The sequence below is a fragment of the Tupaia chinensis genome, unplaced genomic scaffold, assembly GCF_000334495.1.
Source record: "Tupaia chinensis unplaced genomic scaffold, TupChi_1.0 Scaffold000118_1, whole genome shotgun sequence".
Lineage (NCBI taxonomy): Eukaryota > Metazoa > Chordata > Mammalia > Scandentia > Tupaiidae > Tupaia > Tupaia belangeri.
The window spans coordinates 1,666,575-1,689,710 of NW_006159584.1; the positions used below are offsets into that span (position 1 = coordinate 1,666,575).

General features: G+C 37.9%; 1 protein-coding gene across 11 annotated transcripts in view; it reads right to left on the minus strand.

The window, feature by feature from the left end:
* The window catches only part of PCDH15 (protocadherin related 15), a 781,066-nt gene that overhangs the window by 423,791 nt on the left and 334,139 nt on the right, over positions 1 to 23,136 (minus strand). For all 11 annotated transcript variants that reach the window (XM_027770259.1, XM_006144390.1, XM_006144387.1 and 8 more), the window contains one exon: positions 20,283 to 20,453. In XM_027770259.1, coding sequence (XP_027626060.1) covers positions 20,283 to 20,453 — 171 coding nt within the window. The remainder of the gene's footprint in view (positions 1 to 20,282; positions 20,454 to 23,136) is intronic.

Here is a 23,136-nt window from a genome sequence, read left to right on the forward strand (position 1 = left end):
AACTCCTTCGGGGACCAGAAAGTGACTCAGTGGTACAAAGGAAACGTCACATGAGAAGGTTCCCAGTTCAAATCTGGAGACCTCTTTGAGTATGCCTAGTACGCACTCGCCCATGGTCCAGGACTGCTGAAGGGGGCCCTGAACTGAATCACGTAGACCCTGGTGGTAAAGGGCATGTTCTCTCCTCTCTCTATTAGTATGTCTCATGGGGAATAAACAAACAAAAAAAACAACAAAGTTCTTCACCCTTTACATAATGTAGTATTGTACTAAAATAAAAACTAGGAATTTAGCATTTTCAATGTGATGAAATAGATCAAGTGATGAGCCTTGCTTGATGTTTCACATTCCTAGGAGAACTGAGAAAACGCATGAATTAAGTCAAGAAATGCAAAAATTAAAAGTAAAAGCAAGGATTTTAAATGATCTTTAATAAAATGTGTTACCATGAGCTAGAGAAAAAGACCAACAATTCAAACCTTTGAGGAGTGGATGTGGATATGTGTTTCTGTGTGGATGTCTATTAAATCTTTTTCTTTACTACAGGAAGAGAAATAATAGTCTTTGAAAATAGATACTATCTGGGGCCAGCAGGTGGTGTGGTGGTTAAGACCCTGGACTCTCACATGACTGAATACATTTTGAGTCCCAAACCTGGTGGCTGGAAAATCACACCAGGCACATGTGTGTGTGTGTGTGTGTGTGTGTGTGTGTGTGTGTGTTCAATATCCTGAGAGAAGAAGGAATTACAGTTTGGCCCTTCTCCCTATGGGGGTGATTTCTCACTGTTCCTATCTCTCTTTTCTGGTGAGCGAACATGCCCTATGACAAATAAATAAATAAATAAATAAATAGGTAGGTAGGTAGGTAGGTAGATAGATACCTCCTTCCTTATTTTAATTGTATTTATAACTTGCAGAATCTAATTCTTTAAGCTCTCAGAACTCAGTATTGATACTCAAGTACTTGAGTACATGACCAGACATTCTCATGACCGGGTGCTGTGTGGCACATTTTAGGATTCTTCTCCAGCATATTGTAAACACAGTTAACAAAATGATACATTAAGGTTGTGTGCGGGGTTGATTATCTGAGGAAAGAATTGACCTATCATGGAGCTAGTTCTTTGATACCCAAGTCATTCAACATTCATAAAGTTGTAAAACAAATGTTGAACTTCTCACAGGAAAAGTAATACTGCTATTTCTCAGAGTACAAACTCCAGTGTTTCTGTCCTCACAGAGCTGTCCCCGGTGGTCGAGTTGAGCACAGTCAGAAGGTGATGGTGCACAGTTATACTAAGAGCAACCTCAGTGGGCCCTCCCTAGTCCAATTTATACATTCATTAGATGAATATTACTTGAGAACTTCTTGCCTTTTTGACAATTAATCAGAAGTAGAGTCTCCAAAAGATTCATTTGCTTAATTCATAGGGTAATACAAGCCTCTTCACCTTCTCAACATTTCTGCCTCTTTACCTTCTCAACATTTCAGTCTACCCAAAAGGCTCAAAGATTGAATAAAGTGATTGATACATGGTAGCCATCTAAGTAAAGGAAATAAAATACAGTTTTAGATTGCTTGCATGAATTTTATATGAAGGAAAGTGTTCTGACCAATTTTAGCCAATAAAATTTAAAGAATAAATATGTTTGAGCAATTTTATTCAATGAATACTAAAGCGCCTACTATTTGTTCAGCCCTATTTTATATGTCTGAAGTTAATTTGAGAAGGAAACCATATATAATGAAAGTATATTTTGGCTCCTAGATCCAGAATGTTTTTTCCTCTTAGTGGAAAGTTGGCTTCCAAACACTAACAAAAATAATGTAGCGCAGTATTTCAAAATACTGTATTTCAATAGCATTTTATCAAACAAGACAGGATGAACATGATAAAAATGTGCATAGATTAACTACTTTAAAATAGAAATTCATACTTCTAGTCCTTGAGAAAATATGCTTCTTTCTGGTATTTCAGATGTAAAACTCTATCATTATATTTTCTCATTATCTTTTGCTATACTTAGTAAACAGTCAGTTATCCTAACATCTTCTTTTACAATATAAATGAGAAGATGAAAAACAAACCAATAGCATAAGGTCTGACATAGATCAATATGTTATAGATTAAACTTTTATTTGATTTGTACTCAAGACCTCTAATATTTCTAAACTGTCTATTGTTGTCAATTCTCACATTTTTACTGTTCTTTTGGTTAAATTTACTTGTCAAAACTTCTTTTGCAAGAGTAATGAACTATACACTCAATGATACATTAAGTAGAAAAATACTTCAGAGAATTGTCACCAAAGCACGCCCTTGGCATCCGAAAATAACAATTAGGCTTCCTTCTAGCCATTAATCAGATATTGTTTATTTTGCTTTGTAGTACATTAGCAATATTGAAGTTATACAATAGTGCAACACATTTCTTTAAAAATGCATTTTCAAATGTTATTTTCTGTAAAGCTAAATTCCAGTATCTAACTTCTTTGTTAATTTGGTGGGCCTGGGATCCTGTTAGCTTAATACTGATGTTCTCCTCGACAGGAGTCTTTGATAATGGCAGGAATTCAATATACGATATGGATTTTCTTTTTACCATTTTTTTTAAAAACAAAATACATTTTTTCCCATTTCTCTTAATCTGAGATTGGGCATGACATAACTATTTAAAGAACGGAGTGTGAGAAAAAGTGTGTATAGTTACTTTTTGTTGTTTTTGTATTTATTTGATTCTGACAGATGAATCCAATAATCTCAGTGTCATTAGTTTCATTAACAGATATTAATTCAATCAGAATCTAAATGCAAAACAAATAGAAAAGTGAGATCCAATTCTATTTAAGGTAATTGAAGTGCTTTCCACATTCATAGTTGAGTGACATGCAACTATTGTAGTGAAGATGAACTCTAGATGTCAGATAAAATATCTAGGATTCAAAGGTGTCCTTAGACCCATCATCATAGTCACTCCTGCACATAAAAAAGGAACTGAACATTCCTGATAACTGTTTTTGAATAGTTTGTAATGACACAAGAGAGCAACAGAGGCACAAAGAGAGAGGACTTCGTTTTTCAAATCAAATAATTTGAAGGATCTCACCATTATGTTATAATGTAAAGGTTCCTGAGTGAAGCTCTAAAGTAATCGAGCTGGAACTGACCTATCTTAAACGTCTCTGATACAGTTTAGAGACTACTACTCTGCTGCAAATGGACTTCATGCGTATTTCTAATTTACAAAGTAGAACTCATTAAGATAACAAAGGATACAAATCCACTATCAGAGGTGTAATTATCAAAAGCAGGTCTGTAAAATTCATGGTTATAAGACATGACTAAGTATATGCTTAGTGTAATTCAAGACAATTACTTGAAAGTAAGAACTGCGAACACACACACTTATGCTCATGCAATTCGATTCATTAAGAACCATATACCAAGCTTTTAATTAGTTCATTGTGTCTCAGTATTTTGAGATAATTGAAATTATCTTGAAAATTATTTAAAAATACAAATTTCAGGAACCAGCAAGTGGCGTAGTGATTAAGCATTGGACTCCCATGTAGTTGACCACGACTTGAGTCCCAGAACCGGCAGCTTGAAATTTATGCAGAGCATGTGTGCATGCACAGCCAAAATCCCTAGAGGTGAATGGAGAAGGGATTGTGGCATGGACATCCCCCCTGGGGGGTTATTTCTTTCTTTCTATCTCTCTGTCTCTCTAGCAAGTGCATATATCAGATAGCAAAATCCCTTGAGAAAAAAAAATACATAAAAACTTCTGGGTCAGTCCCATAGTCTAATGATTAAGGGAGTCAGATCCTATATGGCCAATCACATATTTCTAATCCTGGCGCTGGCATCTTAAAAACCATGCCAGTTGCATGTGTATATCTCCCCAGATCCCAACAAGATGGAGAAATGGAGGAGAAAAGACTACAGTATGACCACGCTCCTTTGGAAGGATGCTTTCTCCCCTTCTCTCTCTTTGGTTGTCTCCCTCTAGTGAGTGCATGCACCACTGGAAATTAAAAAAAAAAAAAAAAGGAGAAATATGAGCCAGCCTGTGGGCTGGTGGCTATGATGGCTAGATCCAGCATGGTGGACCACATGGTTAGAGTCCCAGCATGTACACCAAAGTTCCAAAAGGGAAGAGGAAATGTAGGAGAAAGAATTATGATGTAAGCAGGCCCCAAGAGGTGTGTTTGGTGTGTTTTCTTGCTCCCTGCCCTGCCCTGCCTTCTCTCCAGCAAGAGCAAGCACCCTCTGGCAAACTGAAAAAAAAAAAAAAAGGAATTTATATATATATATATAAACTTGTTTGTACTTTGGGACCAGCAGTTGGCATAATGGCTATGTTGCTGGACTCTCATGTAGTCGACCAAGAGTCAAGTCCTAGACCCGGTGGCTTAAACTCATATTGGGTACATGTGTGTATGTGCCTAAGATCTGGGGCCTGCATGCACATTATCCTATCATGGTTTTCAAGCCATTGTGTCTGACCCTCTAACTGTGCAGTTGGCCATCTAGGATCTAGCTACCTTAGCCACCCCACCGCCAGCTGGCCCAATAAAAAAGAACTAGGTTGTTGGGAAAGTCATGACATATTTTTCTATTTTTTTCTATGCATATATGCTTCGTGACTTTCACAGTGACACATGTATGTATTTCTACACCAAAAAATAAAGTAAAACATTTACATTTATGTGTCCTATGAAGTTTTCCTAATTACCATTAATAACACTGTGTCTAAGGGAAACTATTGTGTATTCCAAACAATTAATTTACAAACCAATTTAGGAACACAATTATTTTGAAAGTAGATGACCAACTTTACTCTCTCTTATCCCCTATATGTATATGTGCCTAAATTCCTCTACAAATTTGAGAATATGGAAAGGTATTACTATTTTATAGTGACAGTAATTAGAACTCGAACTCCACAGTAACAAAACTACACAACCAAAAGTCAAGCTTTATAGGTGAAATATTTTTCATTGTATGCAAACATAACTTTTAAGGAGCAAGTGTAAGTTATCAGCATGGTATATACTGCCTATAAACACCATATGATGTAAAATTGCTTTTGAACACAGGAAATATTAATATTTATAACCTAAGTACACAATCCAAGAAGTTTCTTTTTTTCTAACACTTCATATCAAAGCAACCACACTAAGAAATAAGTATTCTGAGTAGAAAGTAGTATCGTAAATAATTCTTCAGCCCAATGCATGCATGCCATGCTGATAAATGCAAACTCTTTTATATGATCCTCAAATCATATGAAAAAGATGTTTCTTGGCAGAGACGTATTTAAATCCTTCTACATTGCTTCCTTTCTCTCTTGTGTGAAAATGTCACCTTAAGAGTAATTTTTTAAGGAATAAGTTGTTTCATTTTGTGTCTTCAGATAAATTGTATGTGAGGGTTTTAGAGACTGGGGATTTGAAGTTCTTTGAATGTTTATTATTACTCTTTGACATTATCAGTATAAATGTTTATAGTACCTCTAATAATTATTCTTTGACTATCTTGACATGGAAAGTTACTTTTTTTTCAATTTCATTAAGATAAAAACAGCTGTCTTGTGTATTATTTACTGCCCCATATCTTCTATTTCACCTTAAATCATCAACATTGCTACAAACCAGCTGCAAGCTTCGAGAAAATCTCATTGAATAGAAAACAGAGTTGTTATAAATTGTATTCACCTCTCTGTAGAAACTGAAAACAAATACAACTTTTCTATTAATCTGTATGAATAGGTTGTTTAAGAAAAATCGACATTAGGAAGATTGTCAGGAAATGGACAACATGATATTATTTTCTAAAACCTGGATTTGATTGATGAGAATGTACGAACTGTTAGAAAGAATGAAAGAAGCGTTTTATAGCAGAGCAGATGGCAAAGTGTGACCATGGTGACATTCAAGGTCCAGGAAACAGGGTAAAAGTCTTCGGACAGCAGAGAAATAAGAATTAAGTCTTGTGTCATGTGGAAAGCTATATTTGGCTACTGGACTTTTATTTTTACCATAATCAGGAGCCACCAGGGTATTTTAAGAAGGAGAGTAAATTGAACTGATTTATTTCTCTCTGACTGCTGCATGAAGAATGGGCTGTAGGGAGCAAAAGGAAAAGCAGAAACAGGAGGTGACAGTGGCTTATATATAGGATTTCCTCTAAAGGTCTTCAAGGCATCATGAACTGACATTGTATGCATTTTTTTTAATTGACTTTTTTTCAGAACAAATAAATCGGTTGCTTTGCTCATAGTCTATTTATTTTCTTTCTTTTGGTATCTTTGCAAAGGCTGTTAGTAAACAAAATGCACAGTAGAGGGATCACTATCAGGCTGGTTACAAATCAAATTGGTTTAAGCTATCGTAGCAGAGAGACAGTACCTTTCAGAAAAATGACTGTACCAAAAAGCAAATCCAGATATTTTGGTTTCTAAAAACTGTAGCTGTTTATGAATATCTTCAAACTCTACTTATTACTTATAACTGAAAAAGCAGGGGAGGAAATAGCAGGAAAGAACATCCCAGAAAAAGGGCACATGAGGTGCGAGAAATCACTCCCCAGGGGAGATGGCCACGCTGCAATCCCTTCTCCTCATGTGCCTTCCTCTGAAAAAAAGAAAGAAGGTCAGGGAGCAGATTGGAGAGAGGAAACGGATGAGGTCAGTGAGATAAGACTGTAGGACCTTGCAGGTCTTGGTGAAGAAAGACACTTAGGTATGATCATTTAATGAGCAGTTCTCAGTGTTGAAGCAGAAGAGTCACATGATCTGATGTTTACTTTCTAAATCATTCTGATTAGATTTTAGGCAGATGTGATAGATAGCTATATTAGGACTCCAGTAAAGAATCTGTGCTTTATTCCAGTAAAGAATACATTTACCTTAGATATATGGGTTTTCAGCTGCTCAGCATCCACTTTCCTTCCTTTTTTTTAAATTTTTATTTACCTTAGGGCACAAGTAATCACCAGAGAGAGAGAGAGACAGAGAAAGTGAGAGGGAAAGTGAGAAATCACCCCTCAGGAGGAGTGATCACATCTCAATCTCTTCTCTTCTATTCTCCTCCTGGAATCTTGGGAATGCATGCTAATGCATCTGGAGTTATTTTTAAACCACTGGGTCTGAGACTTGAACTCTGGTAAAAGTGCAAGTCCAGCAACATAACCACTCTGCCATCTGCTGGCCCCATCACTTCCCCATTTCAACAGTATATATTTTTGTTTTAACAATACTACCTTTTCTCATTAGATACATATCATCAGGAGCCCTGTACTGGTTAGAATTCTTCAGTGAAACAGAACCAAGAGGAAGTGTGTTTATGTACATATGTATGTGTGTATATGTATATTATGTGTATGTGTATATGTATGAGCATGTGTATATATGTGTGTGTATATGTATATGTATGTGTGAGTGTGTATATATGTGTGTATATGTATATGTGTATATGTGTATATGTATATTTATTTGTGTATGAATATGTAAGTTTATGTGTGAATGTGTGTTTATGTACACATGTATGTGTGTGAATGTGTTTATGTGTATATGTATGTGAATGAGTATGTGTATATGTGTGTGTTTCTGTACATATGTATGTGTGTGTGTGTATATGCATGTGTGTATACGTATGTGTGTGTGTTTATGTACATATGTATGTGTGTAAATGTATGCGTATGAGTGTGTGTATGTGTATATGTAAGTATGTGTATGAGTGTGTGTTTCTGTACATATGTATATATGGGTGTGTATACGTATATGTATGCATATATACTATATATGCATATACACACACATAAGAGGAAACCTCAAAAAGTACAAAACTGGAATTAAAGTATGAATGTATTTTGGTACAAAAAATTTTTAAATCTATGCGTATTTTTTTTTTTGAGGGGTTTCTGCTATAGGGCACATGCGCTCACCAGAAAGACAGAGAGAGACAGAGAGACAGAAAGTGAGAAATCAGCCCCCAAAGGAGATGGTCACGCTGCAATCCCTTCTCCTCCATTCTCCTCTTGGGATCTTGGGCACACACACACATGTGCCTGGCATGAGTTTAAGCCACCAGGTCCGGGACTCGAACAGTGGTCAACTATGTGGGAATCCAGCAACATAACCATTATGCCAACTGCTGGTCCCATATGCATAGTTTTTTCTATAATGTGCATTTCTATGACTTTTTAAAAGACTATCTATGTTACAAATATATGGAGAGAGAGAAACAGAAATTTATTTTAAGAAATTGATTTACACAATTGTAGAGGCTGGCAAGAACAAATCCTACAGTCCTGCAGACTGGAGACCCAGGAGAGAAGTGTTGCTGCAGCTGAGGACCAAAGGTGATCTGCTAGAAGGACACCCTCTTTTTTTTTTTTTGAGAGGTTTTTGCTATAGGGCGTGTGCGCTCGCCAGACAGACAGAGAGAGACAGAGAGATAGAAAGCAGGAAATCACCCCCCAGGGGGGATGGCCACGCCACAATCCCTTCTCCTCCATTCTCCTCTCGGGATCTTGGGCACGCACGCACATGCGCCCGGCGTGAGTTTAAGCCACCGGGTCCGGGACTCGAACCGCGGTCGACTACGTGGGAGTCCAGCGACATAGCCATTACGCTAACTGCTGGTCCCTGGACACCCTCTTTTTTGAGAAAGGATAGTCTTTAAAAAACAAACAAACAAACAAAAACTTTCAACTATTGGATGAGGCCCACCATAATATAGAGCATAATGTGCTTTACTACAAGTCAATTGTTTTAAATGTTTATCTCAACTAAAATAATATCTTCACAGCAACATCTAGACATATTCGACTAAGCATCTAGATACCATGGCCTAGCCAAGTTAACACATGAAATAAATCATCACACATTCCATCCCATCTAGTCAAAGGGTGAACACATGATTCAAGCTAGATCAGTTAGGTTCTCCTGCCTGTGAATTTGCATTTCATCAAAAATACAAACAAGTATATCTTATCCCTATAGTTATGACCAGATTGAATCATTTTTCCCTAATCCCCAAAAACATAGTTGCAGCTTGTGCCTCACAACCTTCTGCTTCCAACCCCTTTAACAAAAACATCAGAAGATAGACCAGAAGGTAGCATGGTGGTGAAAGCACTGGATCCCACAAAGCCACAGGTGGTTTGAGTTCTGGACCAAGTGACTTGAAAAACATACTGGGTACATGTAGATTAGTTTCCAGAATCCTGAAAGAATGGAGAAATGGAGAAGGGATGGCAGCATGATTATGCCCCCTGGGTAGGTGCTTTCTCTCTCTCCCTCATGTCTCTCTCTGGCAACCACATGTGTCTTCTGGCAAAACAGATCAGTAAACAAACATGCTGGGTGCATGTGCTTGTATGCCCAAAATTCTGAGAGGAGGGAGTAAAGGAGGTGAAGGGACTGCAGTTTGATCATCCCCCAGTGGGAGTGTTTCTCTTTCTCTTTCTTTCTGTCTCTTGTGAGTACAGATGTCCTATCTCAAAAATAAAGGAAGGAAAGGAAAAGGAAATCAGTAATAGATTTGGTGAGGCCTCAGTTAACATTCAATACTGCACTTTTATATAGCCCAGAGTCATTCAGTTTCTCAGAAATTTAAAAAGCAAACAGAAATATAATTATCTCAAATAGGTTTCAGATATTTGTCAAGACATGTATCAAATTAATAATGGTAATTCTAAAGATTGGGCTGTGAAGATGGAAGGTTTCCTGTTTTTAATGTGCATAATTTTTAACTGCTTCCGTATAATTTTTAATTAACAGCCAATTATTTTATAATTAAATTGAGGAAAACTTTTTACACTAGTGTACAGGAAAAAGGCAGAATTTTAAATGTGACAAAGAGTAGAAGTCCTATCTTTACACACAGTGAATCCCTGAGGCGCTTCTGCAGAAAGGGAGGCCCTGTGGGCTAATTTGAAAAACTTTATTGAAATCCATTGCTTTATATTCACTGAAAGAGAAGAAAGAAAGAAAAAGAGAGAGAGAGAGAGAGATTTGCTTCCCTGGCTGACATTTAAAATTCGATTCATCGATATATTTTTGGCTCACAGTACCTTGTGGCATTTTGCATCAGCTGCTGCCTCTCCCTAAAGTGATAATAAATTGAATAATTCAGTAAAAGAAATGACAGTGCCAAATTTGTTGATTTTAAAAAATCTCTACTGCTTTTCTGAATAAAGATTTTGTGTTCATTTAAGGGCCAAAATTATTGTGAATTAATTAAGAATTGTACAATAAGAATAAATTAAGCACTATTGATCTATACAACTGTTGTTAAAGCTGGAATTTCAATTAAAGATAGTTAGATGTTTAATAACAATTAGACTTAGCTACTTTCTTTCCATGAGTCTCTGAGTAAACACCTAGTAAACTTGGAGGAAAGGGGCCAGCAGATCAGGTGTAGTTTGGTTGCATCACTGGATTCCCACATGGCTGACTGCAGTTCAAGTCCCAGACCTGGTGGCTTAAAACTCATGTGTGAGTGTGTGTGTGTGTGCCCAACAACCTGAAGAAGAATGGAGGAAAAGGGATTGCAGCATGGCCACAATCATCCCCGGGGCATGATTTCTCACTTTCCCTCCCACTGTCTCTTTCTCTCTCAGGCAAAAACCTCTAAAAAAAAAAAAAAAAAAAAAAAAAAAAAAAAAAAAAAAAAAAAAATTGGAGGAAATTCCAGTGGCAATGATGAAAGTAATGATAAATAATATGAGTTAACCTTTAATATTAATTAGGAATGAATTACACATGCTACTTAAATCTTGTTTTACAGTACTCATGAAATCACATATATTAAATGCCATTATCCCCATCTTGTAGATGGCTGAATTCAAACTGAGATTGAGAGACCTTAGTCAACAGTCCTAACATCACAGGATTTCAGCCCTCTTCTAAGTTCTTACTAATTATCCAATATGTGATTTAAACACATGTATAGGCCATCAGAGTTCCAGAAAAATGTTCTTTTTTATTTTTATTTTTTTGAGAGGTTTTCGCTATAGGGCGCGTGCGCTCGCCAGACAGACAGAGAGATAGAAAGTGAGAAATCACCCCCCCAGGGGGGATGGCCATGCTGCAATCCCTTCTCCTCCATTCTCCTCTTGGGATCTTGGGCACGCACGCACACGTGCCTGGCATGAGTTTTAAGCCACCGGGTCGGGGACGCGAACCGCAGTCGACTACGTGGGAGTCCAGCGACATAGCCATTACGCTAACTGCTGGTTCCCCAGAAAAATGTTCTTAAGAAAATTATGAACATCAAGTACAAGTTGAATGACTGGATTGTTTTTTGCCTCTGTGTGCATGTCATGGAAAAATGCAACTCCAATGTTGATTTAAAATAATACTTTAAACGTCAACTTCAATCTTGTTATTCAGCAGAAGAGTAATTTTGTTCTTTCAACTGATCCTAATAAACCTAGTTCCTCAATTCCTTCTGTTAATTGTTGCTTGTCCTTTAATTCTCCCACTAAAAATGACAAATGTCTCCATATTTTCTATACACAGAGATAATATAGATGAATGTATTCAAACATATTTTGGCCAAGGATGAAAATAAAAAAGTATTCCTTTGCTCTCCTATATTTCACACATAATTTTCAGAATTAACAATGTGATTTTGCACTCATGACAACACTTGTGGGATCTTACACCTTCTCCCTGGCCCCAGTCATTCCCTAACTTAAATCTGAAGTCACTTTAGTCATTTGTTTCTGATGATACAAATGTGTGTGTTTCTGTGTGTGATTTTTTATGAAAAGATAAAAGGACAGACATGCCCTATGCTGACTCTGGATATATTATTTATCATCTGTCCCTTCAACAATTTTTTTAAGAATTATTGTTTACTTAACTTTATTTATTCATTTATTTTCATTGGACCAGAGAGGGACAGAGTGAGAGAGAGAGAGAAGTGGTGGGGGGAGTGAAAAAGTAAGCTACCAGTTCCAGGACTTGAACAGTGGTCAGCCATGTGGGAGTCCAGTGCTCTTAACCACCATGCCACCTGCTGGCTCCCTTCAACAAAATTTTAATGATAATCTTTTCATTCAGAGTTTGTAAAAAGTTTAGAAAGTACTCATTGTTTTCTTCTTTATCTTCCACTTTGTTGGCTCAAAAAGAGCTCCATAAGAAACATTTTAAATATAACTGGCCTAAAGACTGAATGATGATATATTTGGAATACCACTGAAAAGAAAATCAAGCATTATGAACAATGCACTGGGACATCATTTTTGTACTTTCTATGGCAACTGGGTAATACTTTCTGTAGACTATTGCATACTCACTTAAAGATCATCCTTGATAGTACAATGACCAACAATGGTAGTCATTGCTGTATTATTCTTAGTAGAAAACACTAAACGTGTATTTAAAATGTGTAAAGGTGTGGTGGGTGTGTGTGTGTGTATATATATTTAGTTTTTTTTTTTTTTTGATATAGGGTGTGTGCACTGCCAGAGAGACAGAGAGAGACAAGAGAAACAGAAAGTGAGAAATCATCCCCCAAAGGGGACAGCCATGCCATGATCCCTTCTCCTCTGTTCTCCTCTTAGGATTTTGGACATGCACACACACACACACACGCCTGGCGTGAGTTTTAAGCCACTGGGTCCAGGACTCAAACCACGGTCGTCTACATGGCAGTCAAGCAACGTAACCATTTCACCATCTGCTGGTCCAGCAAACATATTAGAGTAATATTTAATGATAACAAATAATTATATATGCAAGTATGAACACTCTTTATATATGTGTTTATGATAAATATTGTCTCTCAAGTAAGATAGCAGGACCCATGCTTATTCACATTTATGTTCAGGGTCTTGGTGTACAATCGCTATTTCTCAAAATTGCAATTAATGCATTAATTTAACTTGCTAAAGGTTGAACATCTGTTTTGCTAAACCTTTGAAAAATAGGATATAAAGACAAATAAGAACTTGAGGACTTTACCTTCTAGTGAAAGAGAAATGGGTAAATGACAACAAAGCAAAGCAGAGTCTCGTATTTATAGATAATACTCACTGATACAAGAAAGTCTGTTAATTTTGAGGATCAGTTATTTTAGGTAAATTGAGGTGAAACATGAATAGCAAATATAAGCATATGCGAAACGAAGTGGAGAGAAAGGAGGGCTGTTCTCTGTGAAGTCCGGGGCATATGCAAAGTTCTGTGTGTCAGGGGAGTGAGAGAAGAAGAGACAAGAAAGTAACGAGAAAGCAGTCAGACCTAAAATGACACTGAATAATTGAGTAAAAACTTGGGGTCTTGTTTGGTATATTATAGAAAAATTTGAAGTTCCTTATTTTAAATGGCATAAGATTAAATCAGAATTGTATTTAAAAAAATAATTTTGGTATTAGTGTGATAGTAGTTAGAGGAAAAAGAAACCAGAGACTGGAGGTCAGAATTAGGAGTGTGTCCTTAAATGAATATTTTAGCACTAAAACAGATGTCAATCATATTTAAGTAACATGTCATGGATACAGGAAGTGTCTCTGGAGACTGAGTGAGTTTGGAATGAGGGTCAGCCATTAAAATCTAGGTCCGAATCAACGATGACCATAAACGTTACAGTGAAAGTAGATATGGATGCACTGGAATTATTCAGGAAAGAGAAAGATGCAGCTGTGGAAAATGCAGGTATAAATAGCCAGAGAAAGTGAGAAATGCCATCCTGGAACTCAAGATATTTGAAGTCAGAAGACACATCCACAACAGACATAATCTCCATCTGAAGAAAAACAGAACGGCTGATGTAAGTTTGCGCAACTAATTTTTTTTTTAAAGGTTTTTCCCTAGGGTGCATTTACTCGCTGGAGAGGAGAGAGATGGAGAGAGACAGTGAAAGGAAAGATGGCCATGCTGGAATCCCTTCTCCATTGTCCTCCTGAGATTTTGGAGACACACACACACACACACACACACACACACACACGTACCTTGTGTGTTTCAAGCCACCAGGTCTGCAATTTGAACTGCAGCCAGCCATGTGGGAGTTCAGCTTCTTAACCAGTATGCCACCTGTTGACCCTACTCAACTAAATCTTAGTAAAATCTACAGTGAGGGCAGAAAATTGCAAAGAACAGAAAATTGCAAAGAAAATTGCTAAAATGTACGAACGACCAAAAGACAAATGCAAGCAGATAGATTCAATATAAAAACATAAAATTTAAAAATCCATAAAAATTTAAGAGGGAAAATCCAAGGCCATTAAGGCAAGGAGAAGAACTAGTAATTTTATAAAAGACAAGAGAAGAGAGAGTTCCCAGATTGTGACACATCTAATTAGAGTATGGGCCAAAAGCTATTATAGATGCCATAGATCACTGCAAATCACCACTGCTCTTCCAATAATGTAGAAAGCTTCCCTGGAGGGACTCAGCACCATAAATAAGCCAGGAGATTTAACAGTTACCTGAAAACTAAACTTCTTGATGACAAAGATTGCAGTGGAAGAATTTGTGGCTAGAGGTTATTGAGATCTAATCCAAGGCTTTAAATTGGGGGAGGAGAAAGATTACTATATCTGATGAGCAGCTAATGCTGAAATACTGGAAAATGTAATGAAATCATTAAAGGAAGGTCTATACAGTAAACACTAAGATAATATGTCCATATGTTATGGTGTTTCTATCCAAGGATAAATTATTCACCAAAAAGTAAATCAACCGTCTAAAGAAACTAACGTATGTGGGTGTTCAATTGGGGAGAAATGAGTCAGGATTCATCCCATCTGTCTGCTTCATTAGATAATAGAGAAAGTAGAGCCATGGCTTCTATATTCCTAATTCTTCATATTAAAAAAAAAAATGGGGCCAGCAAGTGGCACAGTGGTTGAGGCACTGGACTCTCACATGATGGAGAGGTTCGAGTTCTCAACCCAGTAGCTTGAAACTCATGACAAACACATGCCCGTGACTGCCCAAAATCCTAAGAGAAGAATAGGAAAGGGATTGTGGTGTGGCCATCCCACTGAAGGGTGATTTCTCACTTTCTCTCTTTCTGTCCCTCTCTGCCTCTCTGTGACCCCAAGCAAAAATCTCTCTCTAAAACAAAAATAAATAAATAAAATAAAAATAAAATAGATAACTTAAACCTCAAAGGTTAAAAAAATAACTTTAAGAGAGTCAGAAAGTTACTATTTACATAGTAACCTATTAATATTTCAGCAAGATTTTATCTCATCTAGACACCCCAGGTTTCTCAACAAGCATAGAGTTTGGCATATGTCAGAGTCTAGTAGATATTTATCACATAAATAACAATTAGCACAAGACTACCAATTGCTTCAATACCTTTGGGATACCAGATTAGCATATTTCTGTATTCAATATAATATTAATCTTAGTGTTTGTGAAGACACCATTTTTTCCTGAAGACAATTTTCTGTAGTAGGAAAACATATATACATTGTATTTATAAAATAAGTTTCTCTCCAGATGTATGATTATTTAAATTTTGATATGAAGAATATTTTTAATACATTATAGTTCCTAAGTTAAACACTACACTAAAGTGTCTTTTTTTAAAGTTTTCCTGGTAGGGACCAGCAGATGGAGTAATGTTTATGTCACTGGACTCCCATGTAGTTGACTGAGGTTTGAGTCCCAGTCCTAGCAACTTTAGACATGTTGGGCATGTGTAGGTGTGCGCCCAAGATCCTGAGAGAATGGAGGAGAAGGGAATGTCACGTGGCCATCCCTTCTGGGGAGTGATTTCATGCTTTCTATCTCTCTTATTCTCTGTCTCACCGGCAAGTACATACTTCCTATGCAAAAAAAATCTCTTAAAATAAAAAAAGTTTCCTGATAATTCTATATCTACTATAGTAGAGTTAAGAAGAGTTTCTAGAGTCCAGAATACCACTGAGGTAATTGGTGGAAAATTTCACATCAACACAGAAGGTAAGCAGGTGTCAAAAGCCTTCTCAATTTGAAGAATTAGTTCAAGAAAGGATCTGCAAGTATATAATTAGAGTCAACATGTCCTGTTTAGCTGACAGAAATGGTTCTCTCACTCTGAATAGCAAGATCGTACTTACTGAAATTTCCTGAAATATTAGCTGGATATATAAAAGAACACAGAAAGTAAGAAAGCAAGCAAGCAAGCAAGCAAGCAAGCAAGCGACGTAAACACAGCAATTTGAATATGAAACTCAAAACCTAACTCCAGTTTTTACACCTAGTGATCCTGACATGGATTCAAAATAATAATGTAGAAGAGTACATGAAAACCATTTGACAGTACTATGGCCGGTTTTATTTCCCAGAGGTTGCCACTGTAACATTTCCATTCTCCTCTATTCTTACAATGTGACTTGGCCAGTCCTTTCAAAGGGTGGTGGTATATTTCTACCCCTAGAACCAAGCAGAAGTTTGACCACAGCAGAAATGATAGTGCAAGTTTCAAGGCTAGTTTATAAAAAGATTTACCTACTTCTCTTTGAGAGCTTGTTCTTAGAACACACTGTCTTGCTGTGAGGAACACCAGGCAGTCTAGAAGAGGCCTACCCTGATTGAAAGTGAATCATCCATCCAGAGCCTTGGCTAAGATTTAGCCAACAGCCTGAATTCATTTGCTGACCATTGACATTAACTATCCTGAGGGTGGTACCCAGCCCTCAATTAAGGTGCCCTAATGTAGGCTGCATGGAAAAAAAAATAAGATATACTCTTGAGAGCTGGAAAAACTGCAGCTTTGAAAGCAAATTAAGCAGTTGTGGTTTGAAGCCATTAAGATTTGGTGGTTTGCTAGGCAGCGATCAATCATTGCTAGGGCCTAGCTTTATGAGTAAACAAATCTAGAACAGTTCATGATGAATTGAACATCCAATATAACCTTTAGCCATCATTATTATTATTACTATTATTACCCCAAATTTGCAGCATGGCTGGTCTCTAGCACTAAACTGCACAGGGATGAGAGCGATGCTCACTGTGTAACCTGGAACAGAGAGGAGAGGAAAGGGTGTGCAACCATCCAGTATATTAGGTTGTTGGGAAAGTCATGACCTATTTTTCTATTTGCTATGCAAAAATACATCATGACTTTTCTGACAACCCAATAAAATTAAGCCAGTACACTTGTTTCTCAAACAGCAGCTTCTATTTCCTTTAATTTCCTCAAAGCACCAAGTACAGCTGACCTTCGAACATGCAGAGAGCGGAGGCACCAACCTTCCCTCCCTGACCTTGTGGTTGAAAGTTTGAGTACAATTTTTTACTCCCAAACATGTAACTTCTCATAGCCCTCTGTTGACCAGAAGCCTGACAACATAAATAGTCAGTTAACAATTAACACACATTTTGTATGGTCTGTGTATTATATACTGTATTCTTACAGTAAACTAAGCTAGAGAAAATGAAATGTTATTAAGAAAATCGCATGGAAGGAAAATACATTTACAGTACCATACTTTATTTTCTAGTGTATTCACAGAAACCATTCATGAATAAGTATGCCCGTGCAGTTCAAACTCAACATCGTTCTGGGTTGAGTGTGCTATTCAACAGTCATCAAACTGGCTCACAGAAAATAAGTGTGGTGATCTTAATACATCCCTTTTCAAGGGGTCTCACTGGTACACTAGCAACATCAGTGAACTCAGAAACATAAACTCTAAAAAGGAGATCTTTATCATCATTCTTTCCACTAAGCCGGTCAAAGAAAAGTGTCCTGTTTACCGTCTTGAATCGTTTTCTTACTGGAATTCAACAAAATAAAATCATGGCTTATAGCTTTAGGTAATTCACATCAGTTTGGGCAGACAAGTTCTGATTAGGCTTTTTGTCTATAAAATTACTTCATTTAGCTGAAAATTTAGATTATGCTCCTCACTCAGTGTACATCATAATATTTATTTTTCTCTAGCTTTTTGTTAAGTTTCTTTCTTTCATGAAGTGGGGGAGGGGCAGATAACAGAGAGATACAGTACCTCCCCACACAGGGTCTTGATGCTGTAATCCACGCCCAGATTCAGTGAGCCCGAGATCATGGACATGCACATGCCTGGCATCCTCAGGAAGGTCTCTGGACATGAACCTAGACCCTTCCCTGTGGATCAGCCTCACAGAGCACTGCGTTTTACCACTCCCCACATTCAGGCCCCTCCAGATTGTTTTGCTCATGTGAGTTAACTGGACCAGTGAGCACACATGCTTATAGAAACACAGTGACTCTCAACCATGTACGGTGGACTAGGAGCAAAGCACTGGATGAAACACTGTGAAGTGAGTAAAATGTAACCTATTTACATTAAGGAGGCATTTCTGTGTTATTCTTAAAAATACCAAACACAGGGGAACCAGCAGTTAGCGTAATGGCTATGTCGCTGGACTCCCACGTAGTCGACCGCGGTTCGTGTCCCGGACCCGGTGGCTTAAAACTCACGCCGGGCGCGTGTGCGTGCGTGCCCAAGATCCCGAGAGGAGAATGGAGGAGAAGGGATTGCGGCGTGACCATCCCCCCTGGGGGGTGATTTCTCGCTTTCTGTCTCTATGTCTCTCTCTGTCTGTCTGGCGAGCGCACGCGCCCTACTGTGAAAAATCTCTCCAAAAAAAAAAAAAAAAATACCAAACACAGGAGGATAGTCTAAACCACAGTTCTCACATATTTGGGAAAAAAAAAATTTAAATCTGTTTCCTCAAAGTCTGACATTGTGTGTGAGTCCGGCTGAGAACCCAGAGAGCTGAATATTTTCTAGAAAAACAGCAAAAATATTAGTTCAAGAGCTGACTTCTAGGAATATGACTCCTCTAAATAGAATATATATATATATATATACATATATACACACACACACACATATATATATATATCAAAATTTAGGGGCAAAATTGATATTTTAGCCTCAGCACTATGTCTTTGGCCTTGTAATTCTTTATGCTTAGGTATACACATCTATCATCTAGGGAGGTCCAAAATGTGAATTCCAAACTGATAAGAATGTATAGCTCTATTAGCATTTTTTAAATGAAGATTTGAGTGTAGAAGATATGTATTTATACTTCTCCTTCCTGCTCCCTTAAAATACATCTTTAAGAGAAAGACATTTTTATTTAAGATTTGTCAGCTCCTACCTCCAAACAGCCAAGCATAATCTCGAACAACATTTCAAAACTCTAAGGCACCAGCAGAGTACCTTATTCACTCCAGTGTCCTCTGCCAGAACTTCATGATTAACTGTGAATTTAGGCCTGGGTGCTGGTACAGCAGTGCTGCAACTGGACCGACATGCGAAGGTCCTGGGTTTGCATCCTGGAGTGCCCTGGGCGTGCCAGGTTTGTGCGTGTGTGCCTGTGATCTAGTCTGGCTGAGAATGGAGTGAACTTCAGTGTGATGATCCTGTCATGATGCGTATTTCTCTTTCTTGTTCTCTTCCTCCCTCTCTCTCTCAGAAGAAATAATTTTTTTACAAAACTATTTTTTTAATTTTATTATTATTATTATTATTATTATTATTATATTTGACCAGAGAAGGACAGAGAAAGAGAGAGAAGGAATATGAGAAAGCAAACCACCAGGTCCAGGACTCCAACTGGTCTCCCATGTGAGAGTCCAGTGCCTTAATCACACCACCACCTGTTGACTCAATAAATTTTTAATATGTAAATTTAAGAAAATATGGGACCAGCAAATGGTATAATGGTTATGTCACTGGACTCCCACGTAGTCAATCACAGTTCAAATCTCAGACCTGGTGGCTTAAAACATGCTGGGCACATGGGCATGTGTGCCCAAAATCCAGAGAGAAGAATGGAGAAGGGATTGCAGCATGATCATCCCCCCAGAACATGATTTCTCACTTTCTGTCTCTGTCTCTTTAGCAAGCGCATGCATCCTATAGCAAAAATCTCTCTTAAAAAAAAAGAAAAAAGAAAATTATGGAGTTTTTCTATAGAGTTTCCTAGGATATGTTAGCAACTAAACTCTGCTGTGGTTCACTGGTAGAAAATGTAAATTAAAATAATATAATATTATAAACACTATAATATTATAAAACAGTATAATCAGCAGTGAACAGTCAAAGAATCAGAAATTGTTGCTTTATGATATACTTTTTACTTGTACTTCATTATGCCTTGTGATGAAAAATACCTTTGATAATATTTTTGGACATAAATATTTTTAACAACTATATAGTGAATTTTGCTATCAGCATTCAATATATCTGCAAAATACTTGAACTGTATCCCATTGGGATTAACGAAGCGGGAATGGGAGGAACAAAGTGAGAGTACACTCACCGGAGTTCTCAACTCAGGGATGGCAGCTTGATAGGTGAGTGGGCGACAGTCACGAGTGTTTGGCACAAGGACACATGGAAGAAACATTGGACCCAAGTCATCTCCGTCTAGAACATCCACGGTGAGGGTGGTGGTGGTGGTCCGCCGTTCATTCAGATTTTGTGCGCGGTCCTGTGAGAAGGAAAAACAGGACGGTTTATATGTATTAGTCACAGTCATTATTTATTTGTTCTGTTTTTGTCTTGGGGTGAGTGCACTGATGGGAGAGAAAGAAAAAGGGAAAGTGAAAGATGATGTCCCCCCTGGGGGGGTGGCCATGCCACAGTCCCTTCCTCTCCATTCTCCTCTAGGGATTTTGGGCATATGCACAGACCTGCCTGGAATGATTTTTTTTTTTTTTGAGTTTTTTTTGTTATAGGACACATGCACTCACCAGAAAGACAGAGAGAGACAGAGAGACAGAAAGTGAGAAATCACTCCCGGGGGATGGCCATGCTGCAATTCCTTCTCCTCCATTTTCTCAGGATCTTGGGCATGCACTCAAATGTGCCCAGCATGAATTTAAGCCACCAGGTCTGGGACTCAAACTGCAGTTGGCTACATGGGAGTCCAGTGACATAGCCATTACGCCATCTGCTGCCCCCCACCCCGGGAATGATTTTCAAACCACGTGGTCCAAGACTTGAACCACTGTAGGTCATGTGGGAGTCCAGGGCCTTAACCACCATACCATCTACTGGCCTTTTTTTTTTTTTTTAATATGATTGATAAGTAACTCGCTTAAACCAATAGTTAAAAATTGTGAATAGGGCCAGTAGATGGCAAAGCAGTTACGTCGTTGGACTCCCACATGATCGAATGTGATTTGAGTCCCGAACTCGGTGGCTTCTAACTCATACTGGGAGTGTATGTGTGCGTGCCCAAGATCCCAGGAGGAGGGACTGCAGCATGGTCATCCTCCCTGGGGGGTAATTTCTCACTTTACTTCATTGTCCTCTCTCTCTCTCTCTCTCTCTGGTAAGTATACACATCCTAAGGCAAAAGTCTCTTTAAAAAAAAAAATGGTGAACCTGAAATATAAACTGAAGTTTATTTGTTTCAAGCCTACTTTCTTAAAAATATGTTATTATAGCTAAGCTTTTATAGGTTAGGTCTTTACCGAACATTTCACATGAATAGAATAGTAAAAACATGATTTGATAATGGGCTTATTACTTCCTTAGGAATTTGTTTCCCTTCTGAGACAGGTTATAAAAAGAAAAACTAATTTTGACTTGAATAATTCACCAGGAATGCTCTGAGAATAAATGGAATCTTTTTATCATCTAAGTTGAGTAATAACTAGAAAAGAAGTATGTGACCACCATTAGAATCTGTCTGTAAGCTGTGGTAATTTTTCAAACTTACCTGTGATAATGAAAACTGTGGTGATTTTTCCATTTTAAAAACGTTTAGATTTACATAAGAATGGGGAAGTTTGTACAGAGAGTCCCTATATACTCTAAGCCCACTTTCCCTATTATTGATATCTTACAAAGTACGGCCTAGGCGTATCCATCTCAGTTAATTGTACTGGTAACTGGTATTGGCCATGATGGTGTTTCCCTCAGCTAGGCCTGCAGAACCACAGAAGTTCTGCCCCTCCCTCATCTTAGCATACTTACTTAAGAAACTTTGTAACTGTAAATTCTTCCTCTGCTCCTTTGAGATCTAAATCTTTTTAAAAGCCTCTTGTCAGTTTTACAACCCATGCCTGTCTTTTTCAATGACCTGGGAGCCATCCCTTTAAAATGTGGTGGACAAGGAAGATAAAACACCTATCTCCCAGTCTCCATGGGAGCCTAACTTAGGAAGGAAGCTTGCTCTCAGTTAGGCTGAAACTACTTTCTCTCATGCAGCGACAAGGTTTCCTTTCCTTGGGAGAGTCCAATTACTAAACAAAGATAACCAGAGACTCCCTAGCACCCACACTCACCACAGTCCCTAATCATTCTCCAGCCCTTCTTTTCATCAGAGTTGTGTTGAGTTTGAAAATCATGCTGGAACCAGCAGTTAGTGTAACAGCTATGTTGCTATACTCCCACATAGTCAACCGCGGTTCACGTCCTGGACCCAGTGGCTTAAACTCATACCAGGCATGTGTGCATGCGTGCCCAAGATCCCGAGAGGACAATGGAGGAGAAGGGATTGTGGCGTGGCCATCCCCCTGGGGGGTGATTTCTTGCTTTCTATCTCTCTGTCTCTCTCTGTCTGGCGAGCGCACGCGCCCTATAGCAAAAAAAAAAAAAAAACTCTAAAACAATAAAAAAATCACGCTGAGAGTGGTGTGTGTGTGTGTGTGTGTGTGTGTGTGTGTGTGTGTGTGTTCCAAATCCCAGGAGAATGGAGGAGAAGGGATTGTGGTGTGGCCATCCCCCCTGGGAGATGATGATTTCTCACATTCTCTCCCACTCTTTCTGTTCATCTAGCAAATGTGCCCTATGGCAAAAACTTAAAAAATAATAATAATTGCCTGGTACAATTTTGCTCTGACAATACATTACTGTTAACTAAAACCCGTAATTTATTCAGGTTTTTCTGTTTTATACTTAATGTCTGCTTTCTGTTTCAGCATTGTAACCAAGATACCACTTTACATTCAGGCATCGATCGTGTGGTCTTAGGCTCATGCTACCTGTGGTTGGTATCACAACTCCTCAGACTGCTCTTGACTATTTTGTGTATATGTCAGATATTTTGCAGATGGTCCCTCAATGGTTTTGTCTTGTATTTTACTCAAGATCAATGGGGCTTAAATGATTTAGGAAGGAAAAACATGAAATGCCATTTTCACTACATAATTAAAAATGTATTT